Source organism: Colossoma macropomum, unplaced genomic scaffold, assembly GCF_904425465.1.
Source record: "Colossoma macropomum unplaced genomic scaffold, Colossoma_macropomum, whole genome shotgun sequence".
Classification (NCBI taxonomy): Eukaryota; Metazoa; Chordata; class Actinopteri; order Characiformes; family Serrasalmidae; genus Colossoma; species Colossoma macropomum.
The window spans coordinates 20,994,395-21,018,019 of NW_023494794.1; the positions used below are offsets into that span (position 1 = coordinate 20,994,395).

Consider the following 23,625-nt stretch of genomic DNA (forward strand, 5'->3'; position numbering starts at 1 on the left):
TGAATTATCCAGAAATTTTGAACATTTTGTTGGAATTCCCCTTTAAGCAACACTGCCACTCCAGCTGTATTACTTTATGTGAGAATGAAAAATAATGAATACTTAATTTATTCATGCTAAAGTAAATACAACAAAACAATAATGAATTATATACACGGGAAACAAAATTAGACAACTAAATGATAAAAAAGAAATCAACAGCCTGTCACAATTACATAATAACCTGATCACAAGTTGTTTTCTACGCAAGCGCAGTAGCCAGAACAACTAAAAAACAGTGTTTTTGTGCGTTATTGAACCAAACGCTACAAACTGTCTTTTTTTTGTCGGATTTTACCAGTTATGTAAATTGTAAACAGTAAATTGGCATTAACTTTCGAGTTTGTAGGTCTCTCCCCATTAAAAAAAAAAGAGTATAGTTTTGCTCTGAAAAATATTAATCAAAACACTACATACATGCTAGCCTTAGCGACCGCTTACACCACTAGCTCTGTTGACGTTTTAGAAAGTATTTGGACGAGTTTCTAACGCAAACTATTATATAAAGGATTTAAAACAGCCCACACGTTCAAAAAGTGGTGAAGACAATAAGACAGCGAAAAGTACTGCTATTATTCAGCCAATAACTCTGAGCTAAACAGCGAGCAACTTCCACTAAAACGTCGATTCAGTTGGGCTTGTGAATCGGTTCAGAGTTATGGAAAAGATTCGGTTGAAATGAATGATTCGTTCACGAGTGGGTCAGAGCTACACGTGAGTCAGCTGTTCTAGACAACGCTCACTTCGTCCTTTCGCAACTACAGTCTGTAGATGTTTCTGGATGGTACGTCTTATCTGTCTAACCTGCCCTGCTGTTAATAAACCCAGACTCCGACCTTTACGCCTTTACTTTTCTGTCCTTCTCCCTTGTTTGTAACAAAAGCAGTCATGGCGGGCGCTGGTGAAGAGCTAAGGTAGGGAGTGTGACTCACAGACGACGATTCACAAGTTTTAACTCGCCTACAGCGTATAAGATTAAGCAGAAATGTGCCCTTCTGAAATACTTTGATTTGAAAAAATACCTCAGTGATTAAATGAACGCATCTAAAATCCACATGACGTGAACCTTTAGTGTACATAGCGCCATATTAACTTACGAAGAAGACATTTTAAATCACACTTAAACATGACTGTAGGCCTAAATAAGAAAATCAAATTGTTCCTCTATGATTATTATTCATTCCCAAACTCCAACTCTAAGAATCAAGCAATGAATATGTCAACATGTATAGTAAACAGTGTACATGGCTCACTCTCAGTCATTGCAATGGACATGAATGGGCATGAATCAGTTATCATTAAAGGGAAATTCCACTGATTTTGCAACACGTCTGTATAATTAAATGGTTAAGATGTAAACAAAGTCATACAGTGTGGTCGGATGTGAAATGCAGTGTTGGAGAAACTCACCAAGTCAGAATTGTTCACAATGGTGGTGACAGGAACCTAAAAGCTCCCTCACTTAAAGTTATTACATTCAGTGATTAGAGATATGCTGCTTGATGACCGATACTTTGAATAATTGAAATTTTAAGATTTTGACTAATTCATTCAGAGTGGATTGATGTGGTGATAGGAACCAAGCGTCGACAGCATTTAATGGCTGTAAAAGCTCCCTCACAGAAAGCTGTCACACAAAATAGTTGTGATTACATTACCTGATCCCTAATACATGGGTTTACGTTAGATTTTACGCAAGGTTTTGGCCTAAAACATATTTCTTGAAATCCATTCATGGCACAGAAGTACATGCAGGGTGTTGTAAGGCAAAATAGTACTTACTTCTTTACTACCATCAACATTACATATAAAACCACAGTAGGTTTAGGTCACTGGTGGTTTTGGATGGTAAATAAAATGGCTGTATTCGCATTGTAGACATCTCAACCCCTGGTTCCTATAACCTCCACTGTGAAGAAATCTGAGTTGGTAAGTTTCTCTATAATGCACTATTTCACGTCAAACCACTCTGAATGACTTTGTTTACATCTTGGAGATTGATTTATGCAGAAATTTTAGAATTTTCCCTAAATAATTAGAAACAGCACTATGATTAGACAGCCGTTAAGACTTCTGTTAAAGGTGCATTGTGTGAGATTTAGGGGGATCTATTAGTAGAAATGGAATATTGTATACAAAACCATATTTTCATTAGCGTATAATCACCTGTAACTATGAATCACTGTGTTTTTGTTAGCTTAGGATGAGCCTTTCAAATGTACATAGAGAGGAGTTCCTCTTCCAACTGAGGCTGCCACGTTGTGCTGCCACATACTTATTATTCAGCACAAGAAAAAGCAAGGACGGGTCAATCTTCATCATCAAAGAAGCGAAAACGTGAAGGCCTAATGGCCTCCTTAGACTGTACTATGCTAGGAAAGGGAGGTATGAGGGAGAGGTACTCAGGTATTCACTCACTGCCAGATGCCACTAAATCTTGCACACTGCACCTTTAAGACACTTTATTTATACATCTGTTTGTTTACTGTGGGGCAATGAGGAACAAACAGTCTGAGGAGTGCTTGTGTTGCAATCTGTTGCTGCATTTGTCTGCCTTGTGGTGACCTCAGGATCTTCTCTCTCTCAGGAAGCAGGGGGGTCTAGTGAGACACAGAGGTGGCTGCCACTGTGGTGCCGTTCGCTTCGAGGTGTGGAGTGCCCCGGATTTACACGTATTCAATTGCAAGTATGGGCCTTTTGTCAAGAGGCGCAACCTTTAACACGTTCCCACAAAGGCTGGAAAGAGGATGCAGGTCTCTCTGACCTTATTCAAGCCGTTCTCACATCATATGTATTGTGGAAAAAGTTGGACATTAGGAAACACTTAATGCGATAAAAGCTTAATGTAACTTAAAGTCTTAGGCCAACTACCACAGTTCTTTTTCACATTACTGGGCATAAGCACTGCTGCTAAAAGGATGGGACTGTGATACAGAGAGATTTAGTGCCACATTAAGCTTTTCCATATTATTGATTTCAATGGTTTGAAATGGAAAAGCTTAATACAGAAAATGTTGCTTTGTCTTTGTGGATTAGTTATTTCTGTATTGGGAAAGTGTTCATAATCAGAAAGTTGTGAGAGAAGTTTGGTGTTGCTGCGTTTTAGTACACGAAGACATATGAAGTGTTTCTGAATGTCACTATTAAAGGATGACTTTCCATCAATTTTTTAATAAATTCTACATAATTAAATCATTGAGATTTATTATCCAGAGTTGTTTGATGTGAAATGGTGCTTTGTAGAGAATCTTACTGAGATTTTCTTTACAACAGTGGTGGAATGCGTACAACACATATCGTTGCTGTCCAAATAAAAACAAGTATCTCCAACAATAGTAACTTTACAGGAGAAGGCAAAAACACTCTTATCTTTCAATGTAAGTTAATGTAAAGTGATTTTTTTCCAAGTGATTTTTGAGCATTTCTGTTTGCCCATTCATCATGAAGTTTTCACACGACATAAAGAACAGCTGGTGTGTTGAAATAATGTAGAAATAAAAAAAAAAAACAGTTTTCTTTGGACAGTGACGAAATATAGCTTTTATTTGCTTTTATTTGCTATTCAGAATGGCCAGTGCATTTTTATATACAATGATAACAATGGTAAAATTGGGTTAAATCCAAAATAATACACCTTTTTTGGGGTACATTTTTCTTTGTACTATTTTGGGTACAGTGTCTCAGGCATCAGACAGTGTATTCATAACCATTTCATATTTAACCTTCTGTGAAGGAGCTTTTAGAGGCATTTAACTCCTCAGACCTCTGGTTCCTATCACCACCACTGTGAAGAATTCTGACATATTAAGCTTCTCTCGAAAAGACCACTTCACACCAAACCACTCTGAGGGACCTCCTTTTACATCTTAACCATTTAATTATGTATAAAGTTTGAAAAAAGTGTGGAATTGCCTTTCAATGCCTCTTTCCTCAGTTGCAGCATCTGTATCAAGAAGCAAAACCGCCACTTCATTGTCCCAAAGTCCCAGTTCACCTTGCTTCAGGTATGTTTCCCTCTTAAAATTCATAGACAGATGCTAAAACATATTATCATTAAAGCTAAAGTAGAATGTTTTGAGGATAAATTGCTTATGATGGATAGTTGAACTAAATGCATTCTGAAGATACACTATATGTCCAAAAATATCCAGGCACCAATTCTAATGAGTGAATTGAGCTACTTTAAGGTGCACTCATTGTTGATGTTCAATTGTGCACACACACTTTGTAAAATCTCCATAGAAAAGCATTGACCAGTTGCATGGGGCACTTTGGAGCAGCTACACATGAGCCTCAAGTCACCATACTCAATGCCAAACATTGACTAGAGGGGTACAAAGCCCCCAGTATTGGCCTGTGGAGCAGTGTAACTGTGTTCTGTGGAGTGATTAAGCTCCTTCCAATACCTTTAGTATGAGTTGGAGTGATCCAGAACTAATCATCCAACATCAGTACCTGACCTCACTAATGCTCTTGTGTCTGAATACAATCAAATCCTCACAGCAATGTTCCAACATCTAGTGTAAAGCCTTCCTAGAAGAGTAGAAGCTGTTACTGCAGCAAACTCCTTATTACTACCATTGAATTTAGAAGAAAAGCTTGATAAGCAGGATGAGTAAAGCTTTGGACGTATAGTGTAGTTACTGATGAAAACACCTTTGGGGAAAAACACACTGTGGCAAGTCCGCTTTTAATCTGAACAAGCTTGAGCAGAGACCTTTATCTGCCTTTCCAGAGAAGGCAGTAGGTGGAGATTTCTAGAACATTCTGAAGGAAGTTGAGCTGAGTTCAGATTGTTTCTGGTTCAGGAGTTCACTTGACTGTTGTACATGTATTAATGAGAAACTTTATTGACATGACTGACTCATGTCTTTCAGGGGTCAGAGAACATCACCACGTATACGTTCAATACACATACAGCCAAGCACACGTTTTGCAAGACATGTGGGGTCCAAAGTTTCTACACACCGAGATCTAATCCTGACGGATTCGGTAGGTCAGCCTTCGGCACAGATGGCTTCTAACTAGGAAAATCACATGGTTGTCAGCAAATCTGCTGTTTACACAGAACGCCTTTGTTTGTAGACAAACATGAAGTACAGCACTGTGAAAAAGTCAGAGAACACCCTTTGTTTATTTAATTTCCAGTTAAAATGATGATTAAGTACAAGGTATCATTTTTCAGGAGGCATTTCTGATTTATCCACTTATTTAAGGAAGGGTAAAGTCATAGGAATAAACAGTACTTAAAGTTTTCAATCTTTGGGAGATAGGAAAACATCAAGCTTCACTTTTGCTTCAGATCTGAAAAAAAAAAATCAGGTGTTTCTGTCCATCCTTCCACACTGAGAAGACAACTCAGTGTTAAGGGTCTGAAAGAATGGGTAGCTGTCAAGCAAGAAAAAAAAAACAAAGAAGCTGCTGGTGTTCTCAGAATAATGGACTGACCACTCCAGAGTCCAGACCTTAACGTCACTGAATGCGTTTTTGGTAACACTTCATTTGGAGTGGTCCTTTGTAGATGATGAATAAGCTCTTAACAGATTATCAGTAACACATCAACAGCATATCAGTGAAGTAGCAGTAGTGAAGCGTCTGAATACATTGAAGTAAATATCTTGATGTACTTTTGATACATTACTGATATTAAGTAGATGTATTGTTAATATGTTACTTCCATTATGTGAAACCTAACCTTACCCAACCTTACCCACAACCTAATCCTCACCCTGGCCTTAATCCTAACCATAACCTTAAACTCAACCCAAAACCTAATCCTAACCCACATATGTTTTTGACATGTTACTGAGAGTCTGTTGAGTGTTTGTTTCATCTGAAAGGACCACTCAAAATAAAGTGTCACTGCATTTTCTTGTGTGAGATTATTTGGATCTTAAGAAGCTAAAAAGTCTTAGAAACCAACTTCTGAGACTGAACTTTAAAGGTGGGGAAAAACATCCCTTCAGATTTCTTTGCAAAACTGAAGTCAAGTCTCTTAAAAAGAATGGCAGCTGTGATAAAGGCGGTCAGAGTGGACAAAATACTAAAAATATATATTTAGCTGTTGAGGCTTCTGTGTAAATTTCTGTTAAATATATGTTTTCTATTTTTTCCTGATGCTCAAAAAAGAATAACTTGTACTTGATGGCTGTTATGACTCAAAATTAAATAAACAAAGGGAGACCTCTGACTTTGGCACAGTACTGTAATTGTGAGCGCTGGGTGATTGAACCACTTATTTAACCGCTAATTATGTGAGATATATAACAGATACTGTTATTTCTGATATTTCAGTTAAAGTCACATTGTTCATTTCCATATTGAGCTGTACAGCATGGCTGACGTCTAATGATCACTGTATGCACCTTCTCACGTGTTTATCCCAGGTGTGGCTCCACATTGCCTGGACCCTGGAACCATTAAGAGTGTACAGGTTGAGGACTTTTGTGGGGAGAACTGGGAGGAGAGCATGCAGAAACACAAGACTATCAGGAGTATGTCCAAACAGACATCGGAGAACAACTGACCCACCATAGACCTCTGAGGTGTTTCGTCATTTTGTAGTAGGCGACATGTCCAAATAAGGACTACGGCTAGGCTTTGCAGCATTAATCACAGAGCATGACGGGGCGATAGCATTAGCTGGATGCTAATGCTACTGCTAACTGATCGTTAAGCATCTTTAAGGGGAATGTGTGCATAATTGAAATTTTAAGATTTAAACAGTCATTTAGACTGGTTTGATATGAAATGTAGAGAAACTTAATTGTCATAATTGTTCACAGTGGTGGTGATTTTTTTGTCATTTTGATATACATTTTACAGCTATACGTCCAAGTATGTTCTTCGCCAAATACGTGTTATTTTGCCATTTACAAAGTGTGTCATGCAACTTGTGAGCAAATAGCTCAGAACCGGTGGTGCTGGGATGGCCTGCTTGGCCACAAGATTGCAAAAAATGAGTAAAAAGTTACTCAAATGTTCTAGCCATTCTGTGTAATGTATGTATAAAAATCGATCAAATAAAAAAACAAACCATACATATGTTGAATCAGTGTACAACTTATTTCTTCTTTAATCTCTGTACTTCAAAGAAAGAGCATAAACCACAAACCATTTACAGAGAACATTCAGATTTCCATTCAAGGCATCAGTTTGGTACAGTATGTGAAAACCTAACCTAATCATCATAATTAGGTCACAGCAGATTAAACGGGAATTCTGACGATTTTGCTAAATTTCTGCATGATTAAATCAGTAAGATGTAAACAAAGAGAGTGCTTTGATGTGAAATGCTCAGTTTTAGATAAACCGAGTCAGAATTGTTCACAGTGGTGATGATAGGAACCAGACGTCCACCTCTAAAAGCTGCCTCACAGAAAGTTATTACATGAAAATGCTGCTTTAGACGCTATTTGAAGGAAGTTTTAAGACAAGTTTTTTGCCTAAAACTTTTTTTTTTACATCTATTCATGGCGGAGGGGTACATGCAGGGTGTTGTAAGGCAGAATAGTCCTTAAAGAAAAGTTATTTATTTTCTGATTTACTACTATTTTACCTTTATCAACAACATTACATATAAAAATCAGAAGACATTTGTAGATCAATTTAGATATTAAATAAAATATCTGTGTTGAGGACATTGTGATCCCTGGTCCCAATCACCTCCACTGTAAATACATTTTTGGTACGTTTCTCTACAATGAACAATTTCACATCAAATCACTCTGAATGAATTTGTTTACATCTCCATGACAGAATTATGCAGAAATTTTGAATAAGCAGTGGAATTCCCCTTTAAAGAACAGTTCAGAACAAAGAAGGCCCTTATTTGTATGGCTTCTTCTTCTTCTTTGGCTTCTTCTTCTATCCAGCTATTTTGGAAGATCAGTTGAACAGAAATAGAGGGAAATGTCTGAACAACAAGAAAGCCTTGCATTGTCATTGAAGCGCACTTATGTAGTGTGAAAGTTATGCAAGTTCATGGCTGGGAATATAAACTGGGACAAAGGAATGGAGCATTTAAAGGATTAGAGTAACAGGAACTGTAAACACTCATATATATATATAAAAAAATAAAGCTTAGCTTCATCCATTTTACAGAATTTCAGGATGTGGTCCATGTGTGGGTGTAGAGCTGTATTCTCCTAAATTCAGTATGGCAGTGTTACAGTGGGGCTGATCAGTAACATTTTACTTAAACCCTGCTACATTGAAGTGACATAACATTGATATAAACATGTCATGGCAGATGTCATACGCTGTTATAGATTGTCATGACAGATCATATCCATTTGTGTAACCTTGTGTTGTTATCATTACCAATAATTGTCATGACATATACCACATAACATTATGGTATGTGTCATGACAATTACTGGAAATAATACATGGTTACTTAACTGGATATGACAACCTATGATGGCATATGACATCTGTCATGACATGTTTATGTCAAAGTTATGTAGCAGGGTTCAAGTAAAGTCTTACCCGCTAATCATTTATACCCCCTTACAAAGTCTTACTCAGTTCTCCACCTGTAGAAAAATATTGAATGAAATTCTGGAAAATGTGTGAAGCTTTTCTTTAGGAGTTCAGTGCTTTTAATTCAGTCCTACATGACAAGGCACAGTGCATAACAGTGAACCAACACTCGTCTACTAATAGATCTTCACGTGCTTGGTCTCCACGGCGACGGCTCGGAAGGTGTTGATAAACATGTAGCGTGAGAAGAGAATGTACAGCCGTCGAAACCAGAGGAGCTGGGAGCGGTGGCGCAGCATGGCTTCCTGATTCCAGAAGAGACAAGAAAAGACAAAGAAGAATGAAGGTGAACAGAGACAGAATCTATATTTTAGCAGAGACAATTAGATATTTAAAAACAATATTAAGGCCTGTTGCCACCTTTTTCATCGAGATCTACAGCAGAGCTTCGATTAGTCACTACAGCCAACACATCCCTTTAAGACAATATTAAAATACTTTAAAAATGGTATTACTTTTTGCCTTCATGTGTGAATCCATTTAACATCTCATGCTCGAAACACACTTTTCCATGAGTCATCCATTGTGGGTTATGATAACATTACACAACATTCACTCAGCCTAAACACATCCACACCTATGAAATATCTGGAATACGTTCAAAGGGTCACGTTCAATACGACATGAGAGAAGTATGAAATGTAAGTAAGGGAGGTAAGAAAAGTATGTTTTTTTTCATTCTTTGTTCTTTATTATCATGTTTTTTTCATATTCATATTTACTGACAAGCTCACTCTGACAAACTGAAAGCAAATTATTAGTTTATGAAGTTAATTCGAAAGGACCCATATCCTACATTGTTCAAACATTTCCACATTTGATGTTTGTGTGGGTTTATTTACCAAATACAGTCATAATTAATCTTTACATGACCAATTTCCAGCCTCTATATCTCTTAGAACTAAACTGGCTGTTTTTGTTTGTGACTTTAAGAATGATGTACGTAAACAGCCTCCATTCTGATTGGTTGCCCCGTACCGTGCCTCATTCAAAAAGCAGTCCGGGATGAAACACTCCTTATAACTTCAGATGAGTGGGCGGAGCTAAACTGCTATAGTGGGTTGACGGAAGCTTTTGGGCAGATTTTATTTGGGCTATCTGGGTGACTGTTGAGCACTGGGTTTTGCTAGCAACATTAGCTTCTAAAGACGCAAAATAAGTGGATAACTGGGGTAAGTGGGGAAAACTGGGTAAGAACTGGGAAGAAGGATACATTAATGTAGCCTGCTTTCAGTTTGTATGCTGCAAGCCCCACACAATGGATCAAGATATAGAGATGTTGAGGTAGATAAGTTGAGATAGGTGGTTATAACCCACAACCGCAGTCATTGCACTGCATTGATTACTGCAGGCCTGAATCTCTGTTAGTGTTGCACACAAGTTCAATGGTTGAAAAACACACAAAGTCATTCAGAATGGTTTGATGTGAAGTGGTTCACTGTAGAGAAACATACAGACTGACTTCTTTACAGTGGTGGTGATAGTGATAGTGGTGAATGTCTATGACACAAATGTAGCCATTTCATTTACTACCCAAGACCACCATTAAACCTAGACATGCCTTCTGAGTTTCTGAGGAAACTGGTAGGTTTTCCTGTTGAATGAGGAACTCTACTAATAGGTTTGTTTCTACAAGTAAGCTGAGCTAAAGCTACAGCTAACCAATGCAACACTGGATGGCAACATGCTAGTTTGTTATGCTTCATTGTTTTAGACATAACATCAGCTGCGCTGCCTCTGCCTTCTCAGTCATGTCCTTAGCAACATGCTCACATTAAGACACTCATGTTTCATAGTATAGTCCCAGATAGCAAGCATATGTCAGTCCACCGGCTTGATAAGGTTGACACCCCACTGACTGTTTACCACTGCTGGTCCACCCTCGGACCACCCAGATTACTGAACTGCATACAAGCTCTAACTAGCTTTTAATCTCCTCAAACAGATTTTAAATGCACACAGCCTTTTATTTTATAAAATAGACTTAGACAAATATTACAAACAACTGAGAGAAAAAAAATAATGACTAGGCCTACTGTAAAATGATTTTATAGAAAATGTTCTTGCTGACATTGTGCTAGATTAAAAATATTTACTAAACTAATTTACAAAGTACAACTAAAGAAAGGAAGAAAGGTAAAATAAGTGAACTGGACTGTGAGTGGAAAATGAACGATGATGAGTGGAACTATTGAGTGTCTATTGCTCACAACTTAACCAACGGTGGGCCGCCTGGAAAACGCTAAGCAAAACGCCAGTGGACCAACCGGCTTTGCCATCAGCGGGCCGGCGGTGGTGTTGCTATCAGGGGTATAACACATGGAACATAACAAATACCCAAATAGTGATTTTAGTAATCAGATTCTAGCACTTGAGCACCTGTGTACTTCCCTGGTTCCTATCACCACTATTATCGACAATCCGGATTCAGCAAGTGTCTCTAGAACAGAGCATTTCACACCAAACCACTCTGGACGATGTACATCTTAACAGCTGAATTATGCGCACATTTTGAAAAATTAGTATAAAGTCCTGTCTGAAAGAAAAGCATACACAATAGATGTGACATGACTCTGCCACATGATAGATTCTGTGAAATGCCATTACTGGAAGAATCTCCTCCAGACATCAGGACCAACAGGTTATTCATTAGCAAAAGCAGCCTGACATAGACAGACTGGTATTCACAATGTACAAAACATATCAGTCATACAGATGGCTGCGTGCTCCAGCAGGTTGTGTTGAGGATCTGGCTCAAGGGCGCAGAACGCACAACTACACACACACACACAGGCTAAACATACGACCATCTGTAATGATCTCTGTCTCTGCCAGACTCTCTTCAGCAGGGCCAGATCAGGCTTTAGCAGCCTCAGCAGGTTACAGACGTCACTCACACGTGGCTGGACAGAACCTACAGCAGGAGACGCTGCCTAGCATTAACTGTATTAAAAGCATTGTAGACACAGCAGTCTTACACTGTATACACATAGTATACCGTCACAAGGCTTTCAGGCCATTTGCAGTGAAACTGAGCTGTATGAGTTTTAAGGGCCTACATCATCCTTCCTTACTTTTGTGGAAACGTAAGTATTTGATAATGTATGCAACCACTGTTATGTTTTCAAAACACACCCAGCCTCTATAATCCATATATGTGGAAATGAAGCTACGAAAACAGTCCATTTGGAATTCATTACTTTTGTGATGTGACCAAAACCAACAAATGTACATTAAAGCAAGGGAATTTTATCACAGGGAAGGGAGTTTTAGGCACTCTGCTAAAATAAATCGCAGTAACGTATGGCCTCTTGTGGCTTATTGCTTTTATAAAAAGGCGACCAACATAAAACATAATGAAATGCACAATTTTTTCAAGAAAGAAATAAGTTATTATTAATAATAATCAAAATAAACAAGTATTCCCCCCAAAAATGTCGTTCCTTTACACTATGGTATCGCTGCCAGGCAACCATGGACCACTCAATGAGGAGAACATTCAGTCGCCAATTGCTGTATGTTGAACATATAATACAGCACTGTTTAATGCAAAAACCTTCTCTTTAAAAGTACTTTTTAGTTACCAAATTACCATTGTGAGTCTTATTTAGCACCAATCCAGTGGCCCTCTCTTCTCTCGCGGGGCTGAATCTCAAATGGCTCCCTGCTCCCTACATAGTACAATACATAGGAATTTAAATACTTCAAAATATAGTAAAAAAATAGTCATTTGGGACATTTCCAAACTTCCATAGCTGGCACACTATTTAGGGAATACGGAGCCGTTTGGGATTCAGCCTGGGTTTGACGCTACTTATGACTGAAACACAAACATTTGCAGCGCGTAATCCATTTAAGTGACATTTTTAGACTTTTATACTGCTGTTTTACAGTTAATCATACTGTAAGTACTTTAATTCAAGCCTGTGATTTTAATGATGGAGTTAGCTGTTAGTAAGCTGACCAGCCTAGTTCTAGTTAAGAACCTAAGTTATCATCCTTTCAGTTTAAATAAAAAACAGGTTCCTACAACACAGGGCAGCCAATCAGAACAGAGCTGAATTACATTTAGTAGTCTTAAAGGCACAGTAACAAAAGCAGCCTGTTTAAGGTATAAAGAGAGGCCATGTAAAAAGCAATTAGGACTGGTTTTTGTATATAAAACTACATAAATGTCACAAGTGGACACCAAGGGAAAAAAATACAAGAAAAATGTAGGATATGGTCCTTATAAATGCAACACCAATTCACACATGTAATCCTCTAAAGTGCAAAGCCTTTACATATAATTCCATAATGTATATTTTAGTTTGACAGTACTGAATAATTGATAGTAGCTTTAAAATTCAAGGCACAGTTTGGAGCTATGCTGGTTAATAGAAATACAGTCTGAACATGTTTGTCCCCTATCACAGAGGTCAGGTCCCTTTTAGCAAGGCATTAGACGAACTACTTAAAAGCTTGCTTTACTGACCTTGGCTCTCTTGTATTCCTCTCGTCCTATGACACAGCAGAACGATGACGGTAACAACCAGCTGATTGGCAGCTCTAAGATGGAGAGGTACTTTCTTAAGATGCTGATGGTGTGGAGAGTGAGGACACAGCAACCTGTGAGGTAGACAGGGCAAAGGTCATGGTACGGACAGACAGATGAACAGATGGAGATCAGAGTGAGATACCTGTATGAATGGGAAACGATATATAATTCTGACGGTGACCCAGAGTGTAAAACTCAGCCTCAGCATAATGAATACTAGAAATGCTGTAATAGACAGAGTGGGTCACCAAGAGTGGTGCAGGCACAGTGTTTAAGGTCAGACTGTTACATAAGTCAAGAGTTTGATACGGTCAACAGGAAAGAGCAAGATTACCCTGGAACTGACCTGCCCACTGTGAAAGAACGAAAGAGATAGAGAGAAATGGAAGATCTGATAAAAGAAGCCTGGTTTTAGTGCTGGTTCTTTCCAACAAGGGACTCAACGCCCACATTCCCAATCATTGGGCACTAGGGGTGTAAATCTCTCACAATCTGACGAGGATTCTTTAGGAAACAACCCAGTGTATCATGGGAGTCTCAAATTTCAACATGACTCAATTTAATTCAGCTATTTTGGTTTAATTCTGAATTATTTAAAAAAATACACTAAATGCACAAGGGATGTAATAATATGTACACTTTCAGGTTCAACATGACTTTATTCTGAGGTTCAGATTTGATTTTTTGATTTCTTATAAACCCCAAAAATGACAGCTTCTAGGCTTTATTACTTCGACTGGATGCATGCAAATACCTAGTCTTCACAGTGCTTTCCACAGTGGTTTCCACAAAAGATGGTAAATGAGAGACACTTGGAAAGGACCAAGGTTGTAGTGGGCGCTATGGCCGAACATTTATATCATAGTATAAATAAAATTTCAGATGGTTTTAGTGTACATCTTGGGGTGTGTGTACATATGCAGTGGGGTCCAAAGGTCAAATGCTTCTATTTTCTAATTTAATACAAAAGTTTGTCATTACAAATTATATTATCAGCATAATAATAAGAGTGGAAAGTAGAATCTTTGAAACATTGCCATTCATTTCAGAACTTCGTAGTATTTGGGGGTAAGGAGGTATGTCCCCCTTTTGCTTTAATGACAGCGTGCACTCAAGCTGCACAAACGTCACAAGTTTGTACAAAAGGCCTCTGATGAGCAGATCAGATCCACCTGAACATCAGCTTCAATAGAAAGAACAACATTAAAAAACAATCTTACTTTTTTGTACAAAGATCTTAACATGATCAGTCTCACAAATCTGCTTAAATTACACTAAATGAAATTTAACTGTGCTGAATCTTGAATATTTCTTACTTCAAAACTTTCAAAACTTTGTTTATTTCCAGGTTTAAATACAAAATTCCCACATTTTCCCTGAAGTGGTCTCAGACAAATGCCTTTATTGTCACAGGAAATTAGAAAAAGCTGTTCGTATTTGGCAGCTGTTAGTTCTTATTTTCCATTCCACCTTAAATGAAGCAGCAGTACAGGGACTTCAATGTAACTGCTACACCATTTAAGGTGGAACGGGAAATTCCAGTAAGAAGCCAACCTCAGCTTTGTCAGCTTTGTCGAATTTCTCAAGTCATTTATCTCATGCGTGCATCCCATACCATACGCTTGTGCCTCTGACCTGGAATTTGGAAAATATTACAGTCATTCATGTTATCAGTACCTGTTGGTTTTGCATACAAGGCCCCCAGACTGTGGAGTTGCGTGGTGCAGCTCAACAAGTTAGGCAGCTTCTCGGTTGGTATGAGAGAAAGCAGAAGCACAGCAATCACTCCAGTGGCTCTGTTCCATGCTAAAAATAACCCCAAAATACCAGCCATACATTTATGACTGCTGCCTCAAAACAAAGTGGACTGCTTCAGATGAAACGGACTAGATGGGGGGAGGGGGTTGGGGGGTTAATCGAGGGTCTGTTATGTTTTCATTTTCACTTGAAATGTGACTGAAACATCCATGAGTCACCTAAACGGGATAGCACTTGTACAGAATAAGATCAATATACCAAGCATCGTCTTCTTTTTGCATTTTTAAAAATGACCGAATTGTATTATTTTTGACAAAATGAATATACATATTTAATCAAGTTGCACTGATGCATTTTTACACCTCTGTTGGCCACTGCTTTTTACAGCAATGTTTCACAACCCTGGTCCTCTGATACCCACTATCCTGCAGATTTAAGTGATTTCCCTCCTTTACACACCTAATTCATCTCAGTAAGGGTTTGTAAATGAGCTGATGGGTTGTATCAGGTGTTCAGAAAGCGCTAAAATGTGAAGAGCAGGGGGTCTCCATGACCAGAATTATGAACCACTGCCTCTGAGAGCTTTGAGAGGCCTTTCTCAAGCAGAAGTTAGAATGACTCAGTGCTGCCCCCTTAGTGTTCTGCTTGATAACTGACAGTATTGCTTATCTCTCACTTCAGGACAAAGTGGTCTGAATGAATGCAGACAACAGGTGGCGCCATTTACCTAGAAAATGTTAGAAAAGTTTGGCTCTCTGTGCACATTTACACACAGCTCAGTCAAACTTTGACAGAAATATGTATTCAAAGCAAACTTGGACGGAAAACTTACCTTCTGGTATTCTCCCGACAGAGGCCAGATGCCTGGGGACGAATAAAAAGATAGTGTTAGCTGAAAGATTGAAAACACCTACAATAAAAGCTTTTAGCAATGAAACAAGACCACTTGTGGTTAAGATGCTATAGCAGAATTGACATTTTTTATAGTGTATTTCATAGCATATCATATTAATACAACTAAAGAGGTTCTATATAGAACTCTGGGGTTCATTCCTCTATAAAAATGTCAAATTTAGTAAATGAACTCTTCTCATCTATATGATTCTTTTAGTTTCATCTAAAAGATTTTATAGTTGAATAGTTATTCATTTTAACACAGTGTACAATCACTGTTCAATGTATTACTAGAACCACTATCTGTGTCTAAAGCTTAAAAATGTCCATTTTATGGTTCTGAAAGCACCTTTTAGAGCAGGCATGTCAAACTGGGTACCTTCTGGGCCGAAGTGCTATGGAGATTAGCGTTTACCTTCATCTATCGCTCTGAATTCAGTTCATGAAGGCCTTGCTAATTAGCTAAATCAGGTATGTTTAATGAGACAGTGTGCTGAAGTCTGCAGGGTTTTGGCCCGCGAGGACTGGAGCCTGACACATTTGTTTTAGAGGATCTTCATATAAAGCAAGATAAACCTTTAAAGTGTAACTCCACTGGTATTTCAAAATGGCTGTGTAAGTAAATGGTTAAAACGTAAATAAAGCTGTTCAGAGTGGTTTCATGTGAAACGCCCCATTATAGAGAAACTTGCAGAGTGAAAATAATTCACAGTGGTGGGGATGGAAATCAGATGTCTGAAGAGGTTAATCCTTGTAAAAGCTACCTCATACAACACTATTACGTAATATAGTGCCGGAGACACTGTTTTACGATAGTTTTGAGATATGATTTTGGCTAAAAATGTATTATTAAAAATCAAATTATGACAGAAAGGTACATGCAGGATGTTGTGAGGCAAAAGAGACTTATTTTTTCCAGATGTACCACAATTATTATCAGGACTACATATAAAAACTCAGAAGCCATGTTTAGGTTCTCTGGTCATCTTCAATAGTAAATAAAATGGCTATATTTGTGTTGTAGACATTGTGACTCCTGGTTCCTATCAGACATGAGAGTATTGCATTCATTCTATCACACTCAAAAGGGTGGTTCTTAAAGGCAATGTTTCTATTTAGAACCACAAGTTCTACATAGAACCATTTCATGGTTGTTTGCATGGTGAAATGGTTTTTCAGAGTGATGGAGAATGGGTTGTGTATGGTTCTATATAGCACCAAAAAGCGTTCTTCTACTTTTTGGTGCTAAACAGAACCATTTTCAAAAAGGTTATCTATAGAACCGTACACAACACATTCTCCATCAATCTGAAGAACCATTTCACCAAGCAAAGAACAAGAGAAGCATGAAATGGCTCTATGCAGAACTAATGGTTCTAAACAGAACCGCTGCCTTTACTAAAGAACCATCTTTAAGTGTGCAGATCTGCTGTTTACAATGCAAAACAGGTGACAATTTCAAAAGGTTTGGACATTTTAGGCATATGTTTAAAAGAAATGGCTCTATACTGAGCTCCTGGTTCTAAACAGAACCACTGCCTTGACTAAAGAACCCTTGAAGGACCATTTTTATGTGTGCACAATGCAAAACAGGTGACAATTTCAAAAGGTTTGGACATTTTAGGCATATTTGTAGATAAAATGGCTCTATACAGAACTCATGGTTCTGAACAGAACCACTGCCTTTTCTAAAGAACCCTTGAAGAACCATCTTTAAGTGTGCACATCTGTTGTTTACCATGCAAAACAGGTGACAATTTCAAAAGGTTAAGACATTTTTGGCATATGGTTAGATTTGGAGCCAAAAATAGGATTCCTTTCAGAGGCATGAGCTCTGTCTCTCTTCCTGACACACATACACAAATCAAGGTCTGGGCTTTTCTCAGATTAGAGGGAGTTCTAAATCCATTCCCAGTTCCTGGAAATCTCACTGGTGCCCTGGCCTGGCCCTCTCAGCGCCACCACCTGCGCAGGCCAAAGAGCTCTGCTCAAAACTGCCAAACCCCTCTCTCCCTCCGCCTCTTTCTCCAGGCTGACCAACACTGAGGTCAAATCTGACCCACCAGATGTCGTCTTCCGTAATCGCATGCGTTTCATGCGGCGCATCGAGGGCGTCGCAGACACCGTCTGCACGGACGTTTCTCTGCGAACCGCAGCACCGAACGACTGCTATTAACTTTAATCACAACTCATTAACTGCTACACACGTGGCAGCCCTCCTTTAATTCATCTGAAGGAAAAAACATCTCCAGCCTTCCATCTCACTCTCTCACTCTCTGACTCTCTCCCCTCATCCAACAGCGACTCGACTCCTGGCAACAGTCCAACTAGGAGAGAGGTCGGAGCAGCGGCAGCGCCTCTGCTGCTGGAACACTACGGGCTCATGGGATATGTAGTTCAAATGAAGAATGATCGATGGAAAGGGGGAAAAGGGTCATTCACATATTCACAACAGTCACATACGCACCAGTTTACACCACCATGCGTGTAAGCCGCCGTTCAAAAGGTCGGAAATCATTGTTTTCAATAACAAAACCAATTTGGTTGTAGATGCATGTATAAAAATAATTCTTATTTGCATATATGCAGATTTCCAATACATAAAAAGAAGCCAGGAAGTTGTAAATAAAGATAATATTTTAGTTCAGAATGATGAACTGATGTCATGCTCTGTTCTTGAAAAACTTCAGAACTGTTTACAGTGGTGGTGATAGGAACCAGACATCTGAAGAGTTTAAGGCTTATGAAAACTACTTTGCAGAAAGTTTCACACCAAACAGTTAGAAATATGTCACCTGAATCCTGACACATTGTTTTACGATAGTTTTAAGGTAAGATTTTGGCCTAAAACATTTATTTGTACATGCAGAAAACATATTTTTTCAGATCTACCACTATTATACCATCATCAGCTTTAACATAGACACGTGTACATTCCCTGATCATTTGGACCATAAAAATGACCAGTATGTAGACACAGTGACTGCTGGTTCCTATCAACCACCATTGTAAAGCAATACATAACAAAAAAAAAAACAAACATCTGTAAAGAAATCCACTGTAAAGAAAATTGGAATTTCTTGTTGTCCCCCTAAAAAATCTTGAAATATGGAATAAAACATCTAAAACACCTTTAGTGTCTAGTTTATATTATTTAAATCCACATTGTGTAAGTTACTATTACTTTTGAACTTCACTGTTTATTCCAGTACAAAGGCCTATTTCTCAATCTTCAAACTCTGCCTGCCAAAATGTGTTCACTCTCCTCCTGATTTGAAAGTTGGGGGGGGAAGGGGCGTGTCGGGCGGTAATAAAGTTGAGAACACGCAGATGGCTCTATATTATCACTTCTCCGCACGGCTGTAATGAGGACAGGGCTTGGATGAGACAGAGTGCTTGGCTGGCTCCTCGAGCATTGCTCAATAACCAAACACGGATTTATCCAGTGTGCGATTTGTTCGGGGAGTATCACGGGGAACCTTAGCCGTTTTTTATCTGTGTTTGTAATTCCGCAGAAGTGACCTGTGCTTTTGGCCACTGCTGCCTTATCTTAATGGACTTCACTAGTGATCTGATCTCGTAACCTTGTACAGAGGGCGAGAGAGGGTGTGAGGATATGTTTATTCAGGGGGAAAAAGTGCCTGTGGGGGTGTAACAATTTGTTTGAAGCAATACTTTGTAGAAAAATCAAACTTGCACAATTTTCCTCTTAACTCGAGGATAGTCAGTCAGCCAAACCATATTTGGCGTCTTACGTTTGCTTCTTCAATTTTGAACTGAAGTTACAAGGCAAATGGATCTAATAAGTAATTGAAGCTTATACTCACTAATTAGTAGATGACGTGGCTTAAAATGGAGGGTGTCAATCTAAAGTCTTTAAAGTGTTCAATCAAGTGCTAATCATTTGTTTTAATGTCAGCTAAAGATACTTGTCTAGTCACATTATATATTACCTCATACCTTTTAGCTAGAGAACAGTGAGTTACAGTCACTAAATGATGTTCCATTATATCTATATCTATGTTAAATGAGCTTTTAAAAATAAAATAGATAAGAACAGATAAGAAACATAAGCTGGTGGCTCATCACCACCTACTGGTATAGAGTTCAAACAGTTCATTGTTCCTCTGTATGCGAATGTATAACGTTAGAGAGAAGCTCTATCATATTTTGCGTATCAACAATTCTGCTTTACAACTCCATTTTTTAAACTTTTCATTTTGGAATATTGAAAATTCTGACTACTCTCTAATAATTAGCATAATGCTAACTGCATGCCTGATTCATCTCACTTGCCAATGAATTTACTCATGAAGATGCTCCTTGACAAAGGGCTATTTTAATTTCACTATGAAAAACTGGCTCAATTACATAATTAAAACAAAATAAAAAAATAACTTTATAATAATCTAATCATACACTTGTGGTATTTATAGTAGACTGGAAGAAAGCACGATGGGGGAACTTCACAATGATAATGCTAGCACCCTAATGCAGTTCTCTGCTACGTTAGCACCTAGCCAGCCGCGGTGTATGATTACACTCCCACAATGGGTTTAATGCTAGCTGAAACATGGACACTTGAAACTTGTAACAGCTATTCTGCTAACTTTCTTAGCTTTGTCTGTTGCACTTTTACAATGATTCATTCAGCAAACATCAAACTTGAATCCTGCTTCTAAATATTACTGTTGGAACCTGTTAGCCTGTTAGCTAGCTGGCTCAAACAATGATTTGTCCAAAGACAAGTGGCTGATGGATGTAGGTGTAGCTGCTGGATTAGCGTAACTGTTAGCTAATTACGGATTTGTAATGTATAGTTAGGCAGAGTCAAAGCCAGTTTATGAGGAGCGTGGCCACTTCCTATTCCCCCCGTTATATCAAAAACAGGACTGCTAAACAGCAGAGGGCGCCCGTGAGTGAGTCCTCAATGAATGGGAGCAAATGGAGCTCAACCGCTAAAAACGAAAAATTAAAATAGTTTCTTATCACTTTCCCAGAACGTTTCTTTAATTTTAGAAAGTAGAAGGATGTATTTCACTAAAAAAACAAAGGAATCTTACCTATATATTTCCTTTTTTTCTACAGTAAACAGGTTTTGGGCAGCAGAAGGCGGGCATTAGTGTTGATTGATTGGTGAGCGGAGCAGCTCATTGGCTGTTGGCGCTCACTGACGTCATGGACATACATGAGGCGCCGTTTTAAACTCCTAAAGTTTAAAAGCTCTTAAAAATATAACAGCGGTGTTAAAATGTTATGATATTCAGTGTTCAGGAAATGATTGCCTTCTTTTACATTAAAAATGTTTAAGCATTTATAAACTATGATTTTGCTCAAATGCTCCATATCAACCCATTCATTTTGTACTCGCTCAGGAGCGCCCTCTAGTGTTTGAGAAACCCAGAAGACATTACAGAGTGGTAAATTCTCCTCTGTACAAGTTCTCTGGCAAAGTCTACCTAGCTAATTCTAAAATTAGCTGGCTAATGTTAGTGGCCTGCACTGGATACCGTTAAACAAATGTTCACATATTCGCTGACTAAAATAGTATTATTTTTACTGACTAGAACTATTAGCCATTTTGGTCAGAGTAAATCAGACTAAAATGAATCACTACATGACTAAAAAACACATTTTTTTCAAAACGTGAAAAACTTAACATGCTGCTGTTTTTAGCTATACTACATACTTTCGTCCATTTTCACAGATAGAGCAGTATAACATCAGAAACCATATTACCAAGTATGTTTAAGATTACTTGATGCAGTGTGTAGCATGTTTAGAATGCAGTTCATGGTAACTGAACACACATAAGCTTCCATTGCTTGTTAGCTACATTAGCCTTGTAGCTCCAGTGCAAAACTAAAGAAGCAAACCTGTTTTGGCTGATGTGCTACATTTGTGGTAAGGAGAAAGCTGTTGACCGAACTTTCGCTTAAAAGGCTACGCACTTTTAAAATTTTTGTCTGCTCATGATGAATTATGCAGTTGCTGGAAAAACAACCGCAGCTGTCTAGTCCAAGACTGAGGCTTCGCACATCCGCTCTTTCCTTTTTCTCCCGTTTTTCCCTTTCTCTCTCTCTCCTTGACAGTATGATTTGGTGGAATTGTCTGATGGCGCAGTGTTTGTATGTGGCTTTGGGTTATCTCTGAACTATGCAGCATGTGGAATTATGCAAATCACAGCCATCTTGAGAGGGAAAGTTATGGGTCTGTGTGTGTGTGTGTGTATGCGTGTGTGTGTGTGTGCGTGTGTGCGGGAGCCGATGATGGGAGTTGTGCGTGTGTTTGAATGTTGTGTGGGTTAAGAAGTGTGTGTCCATGTGGTGTACATGATTTAGTATGATTTTGTTTCTACGCTGTTGGGCTGTATATACAGTACTGTGCAAAAGTCAGGGCCCACTCTTCATTCATTTAATTTCCAGTCAAAACGGCCATTGAGTGCAAGTTATTCATTTTTCAGCATCAGGAAAAAAACATAAAACATATTTAACAAAAAAAAAACAACACAATATAATACAATTTTCCACTCTTTTCAGGCAGCCTCCTCTCAGTTAAAAAAAAAATGGCAGGGATATTTTTCCACACCTCCAAAGTTCAGTCTTAGAAGTTGGTTGCAGTTTCTGCTTCTCACAATCCAAATACACTCAGTGATGTTGAGGTCTGGACTCCTTGTCAGGCCATTGTTCTGAGATCACTAATGTCGTCTCCGTTTGACTTACATTTTTTATTCTTTTTTGTTTATTTCCTTTTTTTTACAGTTTTTAAGTACTGTCTATGTGATGGCATAGTTTTGGTGGTCTACCAGGTCTTGCATGGTTGTTATGAGTGTCATTTTCTGTCTTCTTAGTAATTGAACTCCAGCTCAGTTTTGGAAACTAATTTTCTTTTGCTTTTCTCCTTCCTTGTCCGATCATCCTATATCTAATCCCCTCAGAAATATTTCCTGAAAATGAATAACTTGTACTTAATGACCATTTTGACTGGAAATTAAATGAAGGCTGATCTCAGAATTTTGCCAAGTACTGTATGGATGTACTTATTTTATGTCTATATGGCTGTATAGACATGTTTGTCCTTGTTGGGGTATATTTGCACACTGTGAAATATAAGGTTAAAGAAAACTTACGTCTTACATGTTTGTAGCGCTTAGCAGGCTCTGGCTCTAATGTCTGTTTGATAAGGTTGAGAACTTGCTCCTCCACACTGTGTTTGTGTCCAGAAGTCCTCAGGCTATCGAGAAGGCTATACTCCTTGACCATGGAATGTGTTGCAACATAAAAAACATGCTGAAGAATTTCTGCATAATGTCAATAAAAGAATCAAGGATGCTCTGAAGGCAAAAGTCTGCTCCCCTAAAACTAGCTGCCATAAAAACTAGGGCTGGGATGATATGCAATTTTGAAAAACTGATAAATTGGGATAAAACCGTGGATAAATATCGACATTTTCATCACCAAATTATAAAATTAACCAAATTACAATTAACATATTTAGCAGAATGGGCTGTTACTCAGTGTCTGCGTCTTGGAGTAGCACTAGCTAAAAAAAAAAAGATAAAAATAAAAAAATAACTTTATTATCTGTTACTATTCCAAGAATCCATTTCTTCTTTCATTTTTGTCTTCTTCCTGCAAATGTTTAATAAAAGTTCTTTGGTGAGAAGGTTTTAATGCGTTAAAAACTGCGTCCTCTTTTTTCATCCGTAAAAGTTGGTGTGAAAAGACCTCATGAGGACTAAACATTAAATTACAATTAGGAACAAAACATAGTTTCTGATGGTATTGTGTGCCACATTGCAGCTTACAGAACAACTCACTGCTGTATGTGCAAATGAAGTAAAACCAGGAGTT

General features: G+C 38.3%; 2 protein-coding genes across 2 annotated transcripts in view; one reads left to right on the top strand and one right to left on the bottom strand.

Moving 5' to 3' along the window:
* Positions 1-761: 761 nt before the first annotated feature.
* On the top strand, positions 762-7,090 carry cenpv (centromere protein V). Its single transcript, XM_036580555.1, has 6 exons — positions 762-823; positions 923-953; positions 2,627-2,725; positions 3,974-4,043; positions 4,917-5,031; positions 6,426-7,090. Exons 1-6 carry the CDS (start codon positions 811-813, stop codon positions 6,563-6,565), a joined length of 468 nt encoding a protein of 155 aa, XP_036436448.1. The 5' UTR covers positions 762-810; the 3' UTR covers positions 6,566-7,090.
* A 645-nt stretch (positions 7,091-7,735) lies between these two features.
* pigl (phosphatidylinositol glycan anchor biosynthesis, class L) overlaps positions 7,736-23,625 on the bottom strand; it is a 53,947-nt gene continuing 38,057 nt past the window's right edge. Inside the window, exons 5-7 of the mRNA XM_036580554.1 lie at positions 15,711-15,742; positions 13,058-13,191; positions 7,736-8,828 (exon numbers count right to left, since the gene is read on the bottom strand). Of these exons, the coding sequence (XP_036436447.1) occupies positions 8,700-8,828; positions 13,058-13,191; positions 15,711-15,742 (295 nt within the window). The 3' untranslated portion in view covers positions 7,736-8,699. The remainder of the gene's footprint in view (positions 8,829-13,057; positions 13,192-15,710; positions 15,743-23,625) is intronic.

What these genes read in the sequence shown, in the direction of transcription:
- cenpv (XM_036580555.1), top strand. An exon ending in CCCAGTTCACCTTGCTTCAG is followed by an intron (nt 4,044 to 4,916) that starts GTATGTTTCCCT and finishes CATGTCTTTCAG; the next exon opens with GGGTCAGAGAACATCACCAC. An exon ending in ATCTAATCCTGACGGATTCG is followed by an intron (nt 5,032 to 6,425) that starts GTAGGTCAGCCT and finishes TGTTTATCCCAG; the next exon opens with GTGTGGCTCCACATTGCCTG.